General features: G+C 36.1%; 1 protein-coding gene across 2 annotated transcripts in view; it reads right to left on the bottom strand.

The window, feature by feature from the left end:
• Nucleotides 1-3,867: 3,867 nt before the first annotated feature.
• CPEB4 (cytoplasmic polyadenylation element binding protein 4) overlaps nucleotides 3,868-19,521 on the bottom strand; it is a 61,428-nt gene continuing 45,774 nt past the window's right edge. For both annotated transcript variants that reach the window (XM_081942570.1, XM_081942569.1), the window contains exons 4-9: nucleotides 15,848-16,021; nucleotides 14,117-14,206; nucleotides 13,119-13,237; nucleotides 11,741-11,855; nucleotides 11,352-11,533; nucleotides 3,868-8,395 (exon numbers count right to left, since the gene is read on the bottom strand). In XM_081942570.1, the coding sequence (XP_081798696.1) occupies nucleotides 8,168-8,395; nucleotides 11,352-11,533; nucleotides 11,741-11,855; nucleotides 13,119-13,237; nucleotides 14,117-14,206; nucleotides 15,848-16,021 (908 nt within the window). In that variant the 3' untranslated portion in view covers nucleotides 3,868-8,167. The remainder of the gene's footprint in view (nucleotides 8,396-11,351; nucleotides 11,534-11,740; nucleotides 11,856-13,118; nucleotides 13,238-14,116; nucleotides 14,207-15,847; nucleotides 16,022-19,521) is intronic.

Genomic DNA, 19,521 nt, shown 5'->3' with positions numbered 1-19,521 from the left:
GATTAATTTTTTAAAAATAAATCCTATACGTAGATTTATACCTATTTTAGCATATCAGTTCATAGTAACCAAAGAGGAGGGGATTTGTTAAAGCACTACAAAATGATAGTATTTTGTTCAAACATATTACAGGTAGTCCTCGACTTACAACCACAACTGAGCCCAAAATTTATGTTGTTAAGTGAGATAGTTTTAAGTGAATTTTGCCCCATTTTACTACCTTTCTTGCCACAGTTAAGTAAATCATTGCAGTTCATGAACTAGTAGCCCAGTTGTTAAGTGAATCTGGCTTCCCCATTGACTTTCCTTGTCAGAACTTTACAAAAGGTGATCACATGACCTTGAGACATAGTAATGGTCATAAATATGAACTAGTTGCCAAGCATGTGAATTTTGATCAGATCAGATGATCATTGGGTTGCTGCAAATGTCATAACTGTGAAAAACAGTCATAAGTCACATTTTTCAATGCCATGGTAACTTTGAACAGTCACTAAATGGAGTGATGTAAGTCGAGGACTACCTGTTCAGCTAGACTGGCACATTTCTCACACAGGGCCAAGAAGCAATGAGATCAGATGAAAACACCTCTGTATTGTCACATCAGCTTCCAGCCACCTGAATCTTTTAGGAAATTAAACAATGACCTTGAGGTCTCTATTAAGTCTTAAAAGATGCATGCTGACATTTGATGTAAACAGCCCCACAAATCAATGACACCTTTAAACTACTGGTATTTTCAAAGTCAGAGTGAACTTTGGCCATGATTGTTCCCCCCCACCCCCCCGATGTTTTATTATTGGAATACACTACCTGTGCTTTCAAAACTAACCAAACGTCTTTTATAGAGACATTAACAGAAAAAATATCAAGGCTTTCATATCCAATAAATGGTGTATACAAATTATGTGTTGCATACTTTAGATAGCATCTCTAGATTGGCTTTCTAAAAACCACTCTTGTTATAAATTTGTCAAGAAAGTTAAAAAGATTACCAGAACACCTGTAATCTTTCAACCTCGTGCATTTTTTTAAAATCATCTTACAAAAGAAATGCAGGGGCGTATAGAAAAAGCTGCAACTACTTTCAAGTCAGGCCGGTTATTATTCAATTGCATGATAAGAAGTTGTAATATTTATTTATATTTTATTAAGAAAAATTATACAGCTACTCAACTAACTCACATTGACTCTGGGCGGCTTTCAGAAGTTATTCTTTGAAAACACCTCTGTGCTTAATGAAAATCATACCTAAAATCCAATGTGATAACGAATAAAATATCAGCTAAAAACCCAAGAATAATTAAAGTAGAAAAAAAAACCGAAAGGTCTGATGGAAAAAGGTAAACTTAAACATTAGAAGATAGCCTGACTTCCTACACAGAGATTTGGGGTTGGTTTTTTTTTTTTTTTTTGTCTCCAAGACTCCTTGTTTATATGACCAGGATGTACAGAAAGATCCCATCTGATACTTTAAGCCAGAGGTCTTCAAACCTCATGCCGTGGTAATGGTCCACAGCGCACCAGAAACCTGGCCGTGCTAATGAGCGAAGCCCCCATCCATGTATGTGCGGGATGCAGGCAGCATGTGAAACCACCCCCTCCGGTCCACAGAAAAGCCTTTCTCCACAGAACCGGCACTCAAAAGATTGGCACTCAAAAGATTGGAGTCCGCTGCTTTCAGGTCAGCTTAAACTGGAAAAGCGACTTTCCCCCAGGAGTATATTTTCTTATCTGCTATATAGCCCTTGGTTTGGTGTAGCAAAAATTACAAGCCTGAGAATAAAACCGGGAGAAATGTCAGTGTCTCATTCTTTTTCCCACATTAAACACATGTCTGATATTCAGGTGGCACTAATTAAAATGTGAGATCTGGGTAATCGAGTAGACTGAATATCACGAGATGGCAATCTATTCATTCTGTAGGAAGCTGAAAAAAGGTTGGCATTACAAGTTTTTGAGAGGTAAGCAAAATGTCAAGTGTGTCCCAGGACCGCCTTTCACCTTCGTTATATTTACAAAACGGAAAGAGCGGGATATATCTTAAAAGAATAATAGGTTGGTAAAATATAAAAATTGACCCCTTCATTTACAGAATAAAGACCATGTTACTTTTATAGTTTTATGCAGAACTCATAGGAATGTAAAGTGCATAAGTGAAGCAAATGCTTTTGTCATACTTAAGTTGTTATTTGGGAAAAGAGAGACATGAAAAAATGGAAGAGAGGAAATTTCGGTGCCAATATAGGTTTGCATTATTTGAACTGTATGTCTGCAGGTAAAATCCAACACATTGTTTGGGTGGAATATTCTTACTGACTGAACAGTGCTAAAATAGATCCCCCTGAGTAGCTCAAGGCCCCAGCTGTGAGCATTCCATGGAAGCTTTTCACTCTCCCCCAAAGTGTTTTTCCCAGAGTGCTACAGTGATGGAGATATCCATAAGAATCCTGGTGTGGGGCTGGCAGGCCTGGTAAAGCCTTTACTCCACTCTGCCAAACAGTTCAGTTTCCCAATGCTTTGCATTCTTTCCCCCAGGTGCACTGCCACCTCGATAGTCTTGTTCCTTTCCCAACATACCATTATTTGAGCATCTCATACTGGGCTTCTTTTGACCCAAACAATTAAGCAGTAGAAGAACATTAAGTGGAAGCAGGTGACTGAACACTTGGCTCCTTGCTGTTGATCCAGTTGACATACTCAGGGCTGTAGGTTTAAAAATAAACGCTAGGATGCTGAGCTTGCTGAATATTCATGCCAAAGTCACGAGATTCCAGCCAGAGACATCAATGTATATCTGAATACCACATTTACAAAATATAAATAGCATTTGGCTCTCCTCCCCCCCCCCCCCTCTTTTACTTCAGTTGACATGTGAGCAGACAGCTGAAGGCTTATCCTCACTGCACTGGTGTCTACTTTAGGACTTTCTCCTATTGTTGGGCCTGTGATATCAACCCTTGGACTGATTTTACAAGGGTTCCAACATGACTGAAGTTGCTAGGGCTTAGTATAAATTGATGCCTGTTCCATGCAGGTTGCAAGTCAGTCAAAGAGTCAGAGGCAAATAGCTAAATATTACAGAATAGAACAATGAAATGAACACATGACACTGAAAAACTGGTGTTTAATATGTTGGTCTTTAACTGGAACTCCTAAAGAAGTCATAACAGTTAAACACATTGACCAGACCAAACATCTCTCAGGTTTGGTTTCATTATTCATTATCCCCATACTATTTTTTTATAACCAAAACTACGATCTTTTGTAAGTCAGTATTCCAGTTTAAATACACAAGTCCATAAAATTACTTCCCTCATTATTTTTATAGGATCTTTAAAAATAGCTCTAATACACTGATCCATCAAATAACAGCAGTATTAAACAGGTGAATCATACTGAACAATGATTATAATCAAGTATTCCATTTAAGGGATAAGCAGGGATTAAAATCTGAGACTGCAATGCTTATGTACTTATTGTAATTATTTCTGCTCCAACCTACCAATCATTCATAAATTATGAACTTGGGATCATGGACAGTGATGTAATATCACCAGAGAGGGTGTGGCGGTGGGGAGAGGTAAAATAGGTGCATTTTTCTCTTCAGGTGGGAAAAATCCTCCAGGGTATTTTCACTTTTTAATGGTCCCTTTAACCTTTGCAAGCTTTAAGTATCCATTTTGTCACTTAAACTAATGAGCCTTAAAAAAAATGCCCCCTCCCCAGTAACAGTTTTGGTTTGTACAATCTAGAAGCCATGGAGGGAATAAATGGAGTACCTAATGGATAGATTATTCCATCCAGACGGGCACCAGTTATATCTTGGCCCTGAAGAGTTCAAAATAACAGACCAAACAATTATTGAGTTAAAAGTTTTATTCATTCAACATCTCACATTACAAATATTTAAAAATTATATGCATACTGCTATAAATAGTCATTTGCAAACTATTTAATAACATTAATTTTCCACTAGCACTTCAACAAATGAACTCTCTTAAAAAAAGAAACTTGTGTTATAACTTAGAGTAGAACATACAAAAATATGAACTTAAATTGTGAAAATGACTTTAATAAAAAATGAATTACCCTTATTTAAAATGCTATAATAAATACTACAACCTCCCCATACACAGTAAAAACTATATGGAAATTCAGCCAAGTAGTACAAGTAACTGACATACTTAAATAACTTTTCCTTCTGATAATATGAGCATTACATTGGGGAAAAACATATTAGGGATTAGTAAAAACTAGACACCCACTTGCTAAAAGTTTCACTTCCAAAAAATATAACAAAAGAATCTGATGAAAATTATAAAAACTAATTATACTTTAAATTTTAAAAATATAAAAAATAAAACAGTTGAATACAATATTGTCCCAATTCTTACAATGCTATCAATCACAGTAGCTTTAAAATAAGATAATAAAATAAAGCAAATGACCAAAACCTCTTTTATTCCTTTTTTTAAAAAATAATCTCAAATTTACATTAGTAGAAAGATTGATTTCTGATTCTTTTCTTTAGAAACACCAGCAAGAAAGAGGATTTACTAGAACAGTAGAAAATGACATTTTTAAATGTCTGCAATTAAAAACAAAGAATTACACTGCAAAGATCTTCCAGAAGTCTGAAATAAGTATTGCACATAACTTGAAGTTAACTTGCCACAATTCATCACATTCAAGTTTTAAATCACCTTTTAAAACAGAAGGCTTTAACTCTTCAAGAAACAAAAAGGGGTGAATTATCAAGTCTTTCCAACAGCATCCTTATAAAACACTAAAGTCATTCACTGCAAGTTTTAGATTTGCGTTCTGCAGAGGTCTGTGTATGGAGAAGTAGATACTATATACCAAAAAAGCACGGGGCAGTGGGGTTCTTTTACATATAAAATAAATCAGAAACACTTTATTTTACATTGCAAAAATAACCATGTAATTACTCTGTAACTACATTGTAAATACATGGCCAGTGCCATGCTTCTGAAAGAAAATGACATGCTTGTTTACACCCCTTTAAAATAAAGTGATACCCTAGGATTTTTAAACTAATTACATGTTAGTTATGCTTGGAGTGACATGGCAACTCCACTTTCCATGTAATCTGAAGGACATATTATATTAGCACTATTTCGAGTACAGAGTAATAGAGATAATCATTTATGCCCTGTAAATTGAAGTGTAACCAAATAATCTGTAAACACGCTTTTCACACAATCACCACAAGTGAATATTAGTAGAATAACATTTTTTTTTAATATTAGTCATGCATACTAACATTACATGCCCACCATTGGGCAGGCTTGAGTTTATTTCCTTAAATATGATTTAAAAGCGCAGACACATCTCTGCAAACACCTAACATCAATTTGTTAAGATTAAAAATGGCTAAACATTCACCAAAAAACATCTGCATTTGTGTATTATTTTTAAAAATCTATTAAGAAGCAGTAGACAATTTGGGATGTTACCGTTAAACTTCTACTCTATGTTTATGCATTAAATTTCAAGAGTCTAAAGACAAACTTTCATTTGTCACTTTCATGCTTTTTTAAAAATTTCTTTTTTTTTTTAAGTCTCAACTTTACATATAAGTATTTCTTAAATTATATGTACACCAAATACCTGGTGCTGGGCTAAAGATGTTTAAGCAACATGCTTTCTTTTCTCTGCAAATTCTAAAATAGCATTGCCAGTGCACAACATCCATAATTCAAAATGTATGCAGAGCACTGAAATGTATAAAAAGCAGAATATAAGAAAATAAAATTTATTAAAATTATTTATATTAAAAAATGAAGTATATGAAGATCTCTCAGTAATAAAAGTACAAAAAGCTACTCTTTGCAATATGAAAAATTGAGGTATTGCATAAAGAGATATCCCGTCAGTGAAAAGTGTGCCTAAAAATGCTCACTGTTGGAAAAACAAGATATACAAAAGTAGTGCATAACAAATATACATTATGTGCATGACAAAATAAGTTAGCTACAAAAACACTGTACCGAAATTCAGCAGGTCATGTACAAAGGGAAAAAATTATTATTCAAAGCTACTTCTCAAACAGTGTTATTTCTTGTAATGGTAACCCATCTCACCTGTTCACTGGATAGGATCGGCACAATAAGACACCCCAAGCCACCTACAAGCATTTTTTTTAAAAAATTAAAAGGAATATTCCAACTATAATTATGTACTTCAGAGAAAAAGGTCCCTGACAGTCTACAAAAGAGCACTCTCCATTTGCATTTCCTGTTGTCAATATTTGCAGGGATTCATTAAAAGGAGCTCCCTTTCTCTACTTGACAAGTAGACAGCAAATGTCTCCATTTTGACCTTTGGAAAATAACAAGGGTATGTATCATGTACTGAAAACCAAACTGCCTCTGATAGGTAACTGGCAATGGAGGAAAGGGATGGGGAGAAAGAGAGCTTACAAAAGGGATGCCTTTTCTCTGTAGCTGTGCTTAAGCAAGTCTTTGGTTTAAGAGTCTATGTTGGTATCATGCCAGTCTCAGATTCCAACTGGCTTTTTCTACACACTGCTACATCCCCGTTACTGTGGTTAAGAGATGGATACATTCCCTCCTATCGATTTTCTCAAGATTTACAGAGCATCAAGTGTATTTCAATCTAATCAACACCACCCTGTGCCTTAGCTTTAACATATGCTGTGTTCCCCACTTACATGTTTATAACACTTCATGCATTACTCAGCAAGTTGGAGTCCTACGACGGTTTATGTTCTATGCTAAGTCCCAAACAAATTTTTTGTCAGGATTCCTTTTAGTCACATGCTCTCTGTTGAAAGACAAGCATATCCTTTGCAGACATGCAGGCCTATTCATTCAGCCAACAGTGCAAAACATCCCTGGAAACAAACTTTACTTTGCCCTCTTATAAATTGCTAGGTTACAGCTTTGTTAGGAAGTTAGAACTGGTTTCACATCCCAGAGTAAGCCCAAGAAGCAGGCAAAATTTGATATGTACTGGAAGGGTGGATTAATAGAATGGGGATGGGTGGGAAGGGGAGGGAGGGAATTAAAATGTACTCTTGAGGTATATCTTTAGGTTCTTGTATTTCATGTCAAAATGGAGAGCAAAGGCTGGCCTCTGATTTACATTAGTAAATTAGGATATAGAGTTCTATATAGCCATCAAAAATAAAATCTATACATTTGTTCTTCAGGAGAGGACATGCCAGTTCACTAGTTGTCATTACTTTAGCTTTGGTAGGATTTGTAGGGCTGTATTCTGATAATGAAGTTTCTTTCAAAACAACAACAACAACCACAATAATAAAGAATAAGTGCACTCCCCACCCACCCCCCAGTTATAAACTGACCCAGGATTTACATTCGGGAACTTTAAAAATGTGATTGCTTGGATGAAGAACACAGATCTAAGCTCTGCCTACTCAATTAGTAAAAATTTGAATGTGGTGGGAAGTTGGAGGCACGGTGAGACACAATACTGTGCTAAAGATTTAGCTTCAGAACCCTTACATCAAACAAACAAAAAAAAAACGTAATGCTGCTTTAAACCTTGCTCATGCATTTTTGTTGCTTTAAACATGCTCTTTTCTGTTACTAATTTGACAGCTAACTGTTTCCATTGCTATAAAATCATGGCAAGAAAACAGGCTTCCCAGAGGCTTGGCTAGGGAAGGGTTGGGCAAGGAGAAGGAAAGGGCGGGTCGGTTGGACAAAGTGTCAGATAAGATTCATAGTGTTCCTATCTCATGGTTACTTTAATAAAAGTAGTCTATTGATTTTGTTATTAGCAATAATTTAATTAAAAAACAAAACACTCTATTGTTTCATTTCTCTTAATATTGTTCTTTCTTCCTTCCTTCAAGAAAAGATAGCAGGAAAGCAGTGTCCTCTGGGGAACCAGGAAGGTAAGAGAACCTGGCTTCCATGCACTGTGTTATCCATAGGAAAAGGAGTTTCCCCATAAAGTTTAATGACAAGATCCTACAAAATACCTATAGGATTATAGGCCATTCTTTTGTTACACTATTTTTAAGTTACAGACTACAACAGCAGGACATGCTATCTTGAGTAAGAGGGAATAGGAAGGGAGGGCAAAGGAATCAGGAGAACAGAAGAGTGCACTTATTTCGAGGGCCTGCATATGAACACACTGCAGTAATCACTTAGTTCCAGCGGAATGAAATATGTCTTGGGCGATCTCCTCCCTCTTTCACCAGGGGCTTGTGGAATTCCCTGCCAGCGCGTGAATGGATAGCAGCCCAGCAATATTCACAGTAATACTGCAGACAGGTCACATTAGCACAGAAAAATGGAGCAAACTTTCCACCACAACGGGCCCCCTGACATTCATCACACAGCTGATCATCCAAGACATATGGCTTAACTTCCACCTGTGATGAAAGAAGGAGAGAAAATGTACACATTTCTTAAGTTTGGCCTCGTTAGACAAAAGTGTAGTCCAGGTGTGTGTGCGTGTGTGTTTTCTCTTCATGTATTTCTACCATCCAACTATAGATACTACAGATACCTCAGTGAACACTCTCCTGCACAGTAAAAAGAGCTTTGCTGGATCAGACTGGACATGGAACTAGCTCAGGATCCCCCCCCCCCCCCCCCCCAAGGACTGGCTGAACAAGCAAAACAGAAAAGCAGTAGCTTTCCTCTGTTGTATGGTCTCCATCAAAAGATGTAGTAAATACTGCACTAAGATCCTGACAGGCTGGCTTCACCTTTCAGTTGGGTCCAACTCACTGGACAATCATATACCAGTGTCATTATTACTCAAATGTGGGGAAAAAATAAGATTGGGGTCTAGAATATATCTCATGTTCTGAGTTCGTGTGGAGAACGCAAGAGGAAAAAAATCCCCAGGTAATTACATTTCTTTTAGTTAGTTACATTTCATAGAGCTTTCCTCTACGAATTTACCTAACCATCCCAGCTTGTGGCCATTACCACATCCTGTACAAGATGGCATCATATCTAACTACATAAGACACTTCCCTATTATTTAAGATATCAAATGAACTTTGGGTTTCACAATCTATACTTTTTACTGAGGTAGATGCTTAACTGATAAAACAGCTAAAGACCTTTCTCAAATTTGTTGAGTTTTACTCTGATCATGCCCATTATTTAAACACTGCACTAGGGGAATCTGATTAAATTAGTAATTGTACTAAATTGACATTATTTCAATTCTGATCATGTTGAATCACTCTGAAATACAATGAGACACATTCTCTGAAAATTAGAGATTTAGAATGTTTTTGTGAAATTAAATCTTTACCCCTTTCCTTGATTTAAAATTCATTAATAGGAATTTTCTATATAAACAACTTCACAATTTGGAGGATCTATAAATGGCTCCCCTTGAATATTTTTTTTAAAGATAAAAGCTGAATATTTATATAAGGACCTTACCACTGTTTTGTAACTTTGGCAATGACCAGATATGGGGATTCAATTTCCAGAATTCTCCAACCGTCATAGCTATTGCTGAGAATTCCAGGTATGAAAGTCCAAATACCTTGACATTGCCAAGGTAGGAAATACTGAATTATAGTGTGGCAGGTGGATTCCTTTCAATGTGCAACTCTGTTGAGTCACATTCCCTTTCCTATCTATCTATCTATCTATCTATCTATCTATCTATCTATCTATCTATCTATCTATCTATCTATCTATCATCATCTATCTATCTATCATCTATCTATCTATCTATCTATCTATCTATCTATCTATCATCTATCTATCTATCTATCTATCTATCTATCTATCATCTATCTATCATCTATCATCTATCTATCTATCTATCTATCTATCTATCTATCTATCTATCTATCTATCTATCATCTATCTATCTATCATCTATCATCTACCTACCTACCTACCTACCTACCTTACTTATACAGAACGAAACATGCAGGTAGGAGAAGGTACGAAAATTGAACCAATTTCATTTGCTATTGAAAATAAATTTCAAAAGATATTCTGTATCAAATAGTTAAAATTTAACTGCCAATGCAAAAATAAACCAGTTAATTAATCCTGACTCCATTTACACACCATGTGAATAAATGCTTTGGCTATAAATGTGATTTAACAAGTATGTATGTATGCATGTATATATGTACGTATGTATGTATACATGTCTATACATGTAAAATATCTGTAACTGTTAAAGTATGGATGACCACAGATAAATTCTGAATTTCAAGAAAATACATTTAAGGAAGTCTTTGATCATATTATATCAAAATTTAAAAAGCAGGAACAGGAGGGCTGCTCTTTATAAATTTCTCTACATGTATATGTGCCCAACAAAGCTGCCACAGCTTTAACACAAGCAAGATTTACCTACTGGTATGAATCAATTCACCTTACTAAAAGCTATGGCAGAAATGTTTCAATTTCTTGCTTAGATGTTTAAATTCTGTTAGCATCAGTAATATATTATGTATGCAGAAGTAGACATTACGTGCCTTCCAGAACGGGAGGACAAGCCACACAAATCAATATTCATTTTATTTTATTTTCCTATCTGAGAATGGCATCATTTTAAATTGCTGGGTTAGAACAATTTAGTTGCCAGGTTGACAGAAAAGAGAAAAACACTGTAGCAAAAATTGAAACGGTTCATAACTTCTTACATCAGCTTTCCCTAACCTGACTGTAACTCCAGGAAAGCTTTTAGCTTGGAATTCTGGGAGTTAAAAATCTCAGCACATCTGAAGGGCACAAGGTTGGGGAATGCTGTCTTATGCAGTGTCAAAACAAACATGTTTCTTTCCAGCGTATCTGTCAATGTGATAAAAGGAGAAGTGAACTTCTGTTGCAAAGGTATTCTTAGTGCTGCTGACTTGGGCTGTGAAAATATGCTGAACATTAACAGAGATGGATGTTTAAGTAATCGACTATTGTTGCTGTACAGATTATACTGAATTAAAATAGAATGTGTGCAAGGAAACTTAGAAATCCAGCAGAAACATACTGGAGCTGCATGCCTTTAGCTTTGATAAAGCAGCTGCCCATTCTACTACAAAGCATTCAGGCAGGGTGAAAGAAAGGCTAATAGTAAGCAAGTCATGCAGATGTAAAAGGATAACACTAAAAGCACAGGCTTATTTTCTGTGCCGCTGGAAATGGTTCTAAAGGGAACAACTGGTTTTGGAGTAAAAAGGCAGTAAAAAAAATCAATTCTTTGATATTTTGGATGACTGCGAGGGGGGGCAGCACTGCATTTAAACAATTGTTTCTGTTGTTCCTGTCATGAACTGGCACTTATATGGACATAAGCCAACAAAAGAATGCTGGGTAATAAATAGAATATGCTCTAGTACTTACCCGTTTATCTATCTCTCCATGTTGCAGCTGAACAAAGCGGGCACTGATAGCAGCTATATAACTCTGTTGATTGGAAAATGCAACACGCCCAGCTCCTTTTGGGTACTTCAGTTCAGGGTCAGTATCAATTCCAGCATAGCAAACTCCTCCATACAGCCGATCCATTATCATTGCAAGCTCCACTAAAATATAGTAACAACAAATATGCATATAAATCGCCTTTTTTTTTCTAGCTAAGGGCAATGGAGTTTCTACTTTTCTATCTAAATTTCTGTTCTTCTATCTGAAAATAATGAGAATGTCAGCAAAAGTTAATAAGCATATTTCCATATCAGAAATTCCCAACGGCAAGGTTACTTGGACAAAGTCAACAAGCCATTTTTCCATACCTGCTCGTAAGGGTCGTGGAACTCCGCCTACAAAAATGGTTTTCCGTGGATCAAGAGGTTGTGAGCCATCCATCACAAAATCACTGTCACTAAGATTCCAAGGTCGGATCTGAACCTGCAAGTAGAAAACAAGACTTTATATACAGTTCTAACTAAGAGTCAGAATGGATTATTTTCATAGCACATTATTATTTTGTTTCTGAGCATGTATATCAATTCAAAGCAATGAACATACCTAATACAGTACTCCTGCCTCCTATTTTCCCTGCAAAATAAATCCTGTGAAGTCACCCAGCTGATTTTTATGTCTAAGTGAGGCCTAGAATTCACAGCAATAGAGTCACACATCCCAGTAATATAGAGAACAGAGTTATTCCACATTCCTCTGCTGTTATTTATCCATTTGCTTCAGCCAACCCATTAACGGAAGTGTCATCTGTGCATGCACATGCTTGGTGAAATGATAGGAAATCCTCAAAGAGGCTTTGCCAGCTTCCAAGACGAGATAGCACCTCAACATTACAATCAAGACATTCAGAGGGGACTTCAGTTGCTTGACAAAGCTTCCCTTTGAATGAATGAATCCCAGTACCATGAAGGTACTGAAAGGAATTGCTGAGAAGAGGAATTGATTTAAGGGACTGCTCACAAGTCCTGGTCATGTTTCTATTGCATCATTTTTCCTTCAGATTCAAAGAGCTGCAGAGCCCTAGTATTTAGTCTGCAGGCTGAAGATGCACGACACCTGCTTGACCATCAAAACAACCATGTAAGTGTTATACAAAGCCTCGATAGCAACTATAATAGAATCTCTGTATCTTTAGTTTATCATGACTGCGCTACAGTCAAAATCAACTCTCCCTCCCAACCAATTAACTTCTATAGATAGAATTAACACTCCCTCCCAAAAAGGATTCTCCCAAAATTCTTCCCTTTATGCTTCTCCCTTTCATTTGTCCAGATTTTGGCTTGAAGTGAGGACCAAATATGCATGGAAGAACTTGAAAAATAATCCACACTGAGGGAGAGGGCAGTTTCTCAACTTGAGACCCAATAGTAAATTGTAGTGCAGGGAGAAATTAGGACCCTGAACTTGCAGTTTGATAAGCAACAATTAGCCATTAGATGTGTAGTGCCTGAAACTCAATAGTCCAAGAAGAAAGGAAAAACACATCCTGTGCCTCCTGAGTGAAAAACCATGCACATACATGCTTCTCTAATATATGAATAACACTTATACACATAATTTATAATTCATTTTGTTTTATATATATGTATGTATGTATGCATGTATGTGTGTATGTATATAGTATGTATGTATGTATGTATGTATGTATGTATGTATGTATGTATGTATGTATGTATCAAAGCCACGTACTGGTTTATCTTTAATCGTGGGGCTGGAAACACACAGGTAGAGTTTTCCATCCTCTTCAATGCATGCATCAATCAAAGCCTGTACAGAACTTTCATCTTGGAACAACAAAAAGGCATATCCTAGACAGAGAAGAAACAAACATGATTTATTCTCTATGTATTGTATATGATGTATTGAAATTTTCTATTTTGTATGTACTTAGATGTGATAACCATGAAAAAAAGGAAAACCATGGAGGCATACATTAAGGGGGGGCATTTTTCAAAATAGCAGGAATAGCTATTGTCTAACCAAAATGCTATTATTAAAGAGATAAAAAATAAGTTACAAAACTTCATCCGTTTCTTCTTTAGAATGAAATTTAATCTGAATGTCACTGCTTTACTCTACAGAGAAAAACTAGAAGGGGGATTAAAGAAACTAAAGAAATTACAGGGGGCAATGGAAAGGAAAGCATGTTGAACAGTAGATAAAAAGTTCAAAGTTAAAAAAAGTTTTAAAAAAATAGACAAAAAGTGCCGACTGGAAGATCAGAAGTAAAATGGAGTCAAAACAGCAATGACAAAACACTTCAAGTAAGAAAAAGGTGTACTAATGAACACTTCATATTATTTTATGTTTAACAGTAGTATTGAAATATGCTTTTGTGATTGTGGTATGTAATAGAAAATGTGTTGAAGAGACATGCATGTTAAAATCTCAAATGATAAAATTCACTCCATGAATCATAGAATTGTAAGGTTCATACTATCACAACCAATTCTATGCTCCATGCAGGAATCCAGAATTAAAGCATCTGTGGCAGATGGCTATCCAGCCCCTATTTGAACAGATCCAATGATAAACTCACTGCTCTTCCTATTAAGAAAATGTCCTAGCACTAAGAAAATCTTTTCACGAGGAGGGATAATACCATCTTTCAACTAACATAGCTTTTATAGAAACTGTTACTTGTTCTGAATAATTTTAGAGAAGGACAGAATGCATGAAAACGTTACCTTTAGGAGGAAAATACGATTTGCTTTCAGCTTTATGAGGCCAATCCACAATCAATGGGCCAAAACGACGAAAGCTGGCTGTGATCTCATCTGCAAGTTGGTGAACCAAACAAAGAGAGAGAGAGAGAGAAAATCTTCACTTTTTTTTAAGGGAAAGTGTCCCAAATAAAACAATTTAAGCAATTTGATGATAATACTCGGGTAATACTGGGCAACCCAAATAGGTAGAGACAGCAGGTATTTTCAAAGGGAAAAAAATATGTGAGTCCAAGTACTGTATATATTTAATAAAAAAGAAAGTTTAAATATCAAAGCTGTGGCTTTAAGGTTACAAATAAAGATTTGCAGCCACCCACTTAAAGTAATTAAATGACTGAATTTGAGCAGTTTTTACTGCTTAGCTCCAGGCATTCTCCCACAGCTAAAATGCAGAGCTTGCATCAAGAGCAAGTTGCTCAGCACCTACCTGCAAAAGGTGGGGAGAAAGGAAAAAGAATGTAGCAGAGCCTAGCCACGCCTACTGCTTATGTCATAGGTTTAAACTGTATCTGTGCACATCATCTGAGCTTGACCTCAGACTATCTTCAGCAGCACTTGCAGAATGCAGTTATGTAACTGCGGCAGGGACGAAAATGCAGAGCTTCTTAGCAGAAAGCAAATGCTTCAAAGCCTTTCTTCAATTTCTAAATTCAGCTCAGGTGATCTGCACACTGTTTAATATTACCCATATGCACAATTCTTTTTATAAAGTGCGCCATGGAATTGTTTCACTCAGTTTAATTTTAAAATAAGCTGGGGATCTAAAGCTATTTCGGGAACAGACTGAAATGCTATTTATACACAACACAGAACCTGAAAAATTATTTGATCTGCCCTCCCCATATGCATTTTTTCTTTTACTTAAATTCTTCCCAAGACATTGGTGTGTGTGTTTCATACGCTTGTGTCAGAGTTTATTTTTTCATAATCTGATGTTTTTATCATGACGAAAGTAACAGAAATATTTATCTTGGGAAAAAGCAAATGTCATAGATATTTTTAATGCATACATCTTAAATTTATACAGTTATTACCCTAAAATTACAGGATTAAAAAAATAGAGCTAGAAATCCCTAAAGCATTTCTTTACATTTCTTTTTTTCTTTTGAAAAAAGCAGCAGTCTGTTATTCTAATTAGCCTAAAAAATTAAAATAAAATAAAGAGATTCCCTTTGTCTAGTAGACTTTTAAATCAAGGCAAATATTGCCATCAGTTACAGTTAATGTTCATATGCCCAGCATGTTTCTTATGCTTAAATGGGTTTTTTTAAAGCAATAATTCATCCCTCTGGTGAAATATATGGTGATAGCAAAGAAGTAATGCATTATATATTGTTCCCTTAAACAGATGAAGCACTGCACTGTATTTTAAATCAGATACTGACTAAAATGTGTGCCTATTATAATCATCTTCAAAATAAAAGACCTTCATAAAGAGTTTTATGATGTCATAATATCTAACTAAATGAAGCAAATGTATAAAACATCTCATAAACTGTGCAACCCACGCCTCCTTATCATTGCAATTCATAACCTATAAGCTTGGATATTTGGCAGCTCATAGATTTACACAATTTACATTGCCTGAAAAACTGCCCAACGTGAGCGCATGAGAATGCTACAATCTCTTTTCCATAGGGCTGCACTTGGTCATGGGTGTGTATTTTTGGCAATACTAATATTCAAATATACCTTCATCGATATCAGGTGGCAGGCCACCCACAAACACCTTGCGAGAGTACCGTTCAACTCGCTCGCCATTCTGATGAGAGAAGCAGTGTGGTGATCCTAAGCCACTATGGAGAGTCTGATCCCCACGTCCATCATCCAGAAACCCATCTTCCATCGGGAACAGGGAGGACTGACCTATAGTTGAAAAGACAAAATGTGTTTGTGTATGTGTATGCATAATATACGTATATGTATGTCTCAAAACACACCAGCAGAATAATAGCTGCCTATTTTCTTATTCTTTCTCCTGTCACAAAGACCCATTATTAATTATATAGATACACAATATTATCTGAATGACATTGTACAGAAAAGCTGAACCTTGGTAGCATTAAATTGTGCCCTATGCCAAGCATGTCATAGACAAATGTCACTAGTTCTATTCCAAATACAGAGACTATTTTCCCTCCATGCTTCAGAAATATTCTACACCAAGTAATTATTGATTATGCCCAATGACCTTGGGACATTGCAAGTATTAGTCACATCCATACGATCATACAGTTCAAGTAAAATATTCCACTCTATCTTATATTTAGATCCCACAACTCTTTGTCTTTATTGACAAAAACAATAATAAAAAGCCAAAGGAGAATGGAGGAGAAAGACCGGATTCTCCTATCATTTTACCTATATTCTCACTGAGGTGGCATACTAATAGTGCCACTGTACTTATATTTGTGGGAAGAATAAGTATGGCAAGTCTAATAAAACTAGACAATCAGTTCAGAAGAACAATTAAAAGGTTATTAGTGCTGAGGAGAACCAAGTTCCATCCCTCTTGGCCATGAAACTTGGTCAATGTTCTCATATTGGTCACTATTTATTTATTTCATGTATAATCTAAATTCTATAGAAAATAGCTAGGAAAGAAATGTAATTTATGTTTCAATAGTAAAAAATGCAGTATTATAAGTCAGTTAATAGTCCCTGGTCCACAAGTATCCGCAGGTAAATTATTTACCCAAGTCTATTAAATGTGACCAGAATACTGTGGATTTTAAAAAAAAAGGAGAACAGGAGAAGGGCTTTTTTTCTGCTTGAAGCTTGGTTTTACAATTACCAGAGCATGCTCACCACTGAAACTCTGGCAGGGGGGAAAAAAGTTGAAGGTTTAACGTTAGGAATTCAAAAGTGAGGCAATAACTTCTCATTTTATAACCTGCCAAAACTATAAATAGGGCTTGAAGGTTGAAGACGGTTCTTAAGAAAGATGGTTCTAGTTAGAATCGCATGTTACCACCACTCAAAATCACCTCAGGAGAGCTGGACCTTAATGACATTTTTTCTTGGCAGATTATATTAGACTAGTTAGTGCCTCATCCAGGAACATTACACCATTATTTTTGCTATTCATTTTTTACTATTGTAGTTATTGTCTTAGTGTTAAGTATTGTTCCCACAACATACCTTAGAATAAAAGTGATTCCATTACAACTGGTCTTGTGTTTCTCTCTAGTTTTTTTAGTTCATATAGGATTAACTTTTATATGAAATGAATACAGACATATATTAACACCCGTCCCTTTATCCTATACCTCCCCACAGGATGCCATGTTGTTTAGTATACAGTACATCATGTCTGTTGAAATTATAGCAATATAAAAGCTATAGAAGACATTCCTTTTATATGTATTATAAAATGCTAAACATACACCACCGGTCAATAGTGAAATCCAGATGCACCAAATGGAATTGTGACATCTCCATCTTCCAAATGCCACTGTGCATGCACACCAAGAGCATTGAACAAGTGCAGTGCAGGGAAAGTGGCAGTTCCAGGAAACCAGTCCTGGAGCCACTGTCCTTAGTTGAAGGGCAAAGAAGTAAAAATCTCCATCTCCCTCCCCATCTCTTAATGTCTTTGATAAAGTAGCTCTGACATTGGCTTCAGGAAAAGGTTGAGGCATAGAAACCATAAACATGCACACGGTGACAACATTTTGATCACTAATGAAGTCATAACAGTTTACCAGTTTGCCATAACCTACCAAAACTGGAAAAAAAAACACAAATAAGCTCCATTTAGAAAAAAAAATACCGTGCAATCAATTTTCATGACCTGCATTCTTCTGAAAAACTGAATCCTCTCAAATTAATGATTTGAATTCAATAGTGCACAGAGCCTCTTTTTTAGCATTAATTCTCCAACCGCTGACCCTTTTTGGGGAGAGATTTCTTACAGTGATTTCCACATCAATACCTCAGTCCAGGCAGCACTGAGTAGTGCTGCCTCAGTGCATCTGGCTAAGATTGTTAGGTCAGTATGCATGTTTCAAAGATGCGGTTGAAGCACCTTGGTTCTCATCCCACAAATTTTTAAAAAGCACCTATGTGACGTAATTGCCAGGCTTCCTTTTCACAAGTGATATAAAATCTCCCCAAACTGTACACTGTGGTCCTGCTAGTGCCTGCAAGCCAGTTTCATTGCTATTGAAGAACCCTCAAAAACAAAGTCATTGCTCAGACGCAGAGAATTTCAGCTTGATCACAGAAGTGAGATAAGAGAAAGGCAGTGTGAAACTACCTCTATCGCAGTGCTCAACATCTTGAGGGACATGCAAATCGTTACCTACGGTAAGTATTAAAAATGTTTGGAAGAATGCCAGTGCTAACAGCCACAATAAATTATGATGACAATTAATGTTGCCTGGGGGAGAGACCTGGAAATTCAAGTCATTTAGGTGCTTCCAGAAGTAAGAAACCCTCTTTTCCTACCAGCACCCAGCTAAAGCTATAATTTATGTGTATTTTAATTTTGGAAGTTCTTGCTAAAAATGCTGTTTGATAACTGCTAACTCTGTATTTAATATATTATGTTAATTCTGCCTTGACCATCACATTCTGGGATATGCTACTTTCAGTAAGTAAAGTTACCACAGCATGCACATTGAAGAAGCCTGCCCCATCCACACAGCCCCTTTAAAAACTTCTGATCTTTCAGAAACAGCTGGTGCATTAGTGATGCCTAAAACATTTTTAAACATCAGAAAATTAAAGAGGAATGTTGTTACCTCGCCTTCTCCCATATGTCCTTGCTGCATGTCAAATGAGAAGAAAAACAGCCTTTCAAACATTGTTAAATAAAAATTAAATAGAGATAGAGAAAAAGGATATGCTATTTCACCTCCATATAACCTCAGTGGTTCTCAAGCATTAGTGCAGTGCAGACCACATAAAATGTATTTTTTAATCTCAAACACATCAGAACAGCTAACAAAGAGATCTAATTTTAAAAATGCTACCTTTAGCTGCTTTACGCTTACTAGACTAGAGCATCCAGTGGATTGCAACTTGATTAGCATATCTGGTATTTCTAAGAGGCTGCAACCTTGGATTTTGATCAGTCTATCAGTTCCTTAACAATCATATTTTGTTTTCAGTGAGCCAATATCTTCAATTAAGATTTACAAGGGAAGCAAGTGACCATGTGATTACCATGAATCCAGAGTTAGGAATGTTAATGTCTGTGAAACATTAACATATTTATCCCACCCTTTAGTTTTAAAGAATGTTAGCCATTGGGCTAAATAACTGAAATGCTCTGCAGACTAGAAAACAAACATTACAATGGATTGCTTTCTATGGACAACACTGGGACTCCTTCTACAGTACTTGATTGTTCTTTAGCTTTG

Source organism: Natrix helvetica (genome assembly GCF_964273705.1).
Source record: "Natrix helvetica genome assembly, chromosome: 1".
Classification (NCBI taxonomy): domain Eukaryota; kingdom Metazoa; phylum Chordata; class Lepidosauria; order Squamata; family Natricidae; genus Natrix; species Natrix helvetica.
The sequence above is the reverse complement of the archived record's forward strand: the minus strand, read 5'-3'. Positions and strand labels throughout refer to the sequence as shown.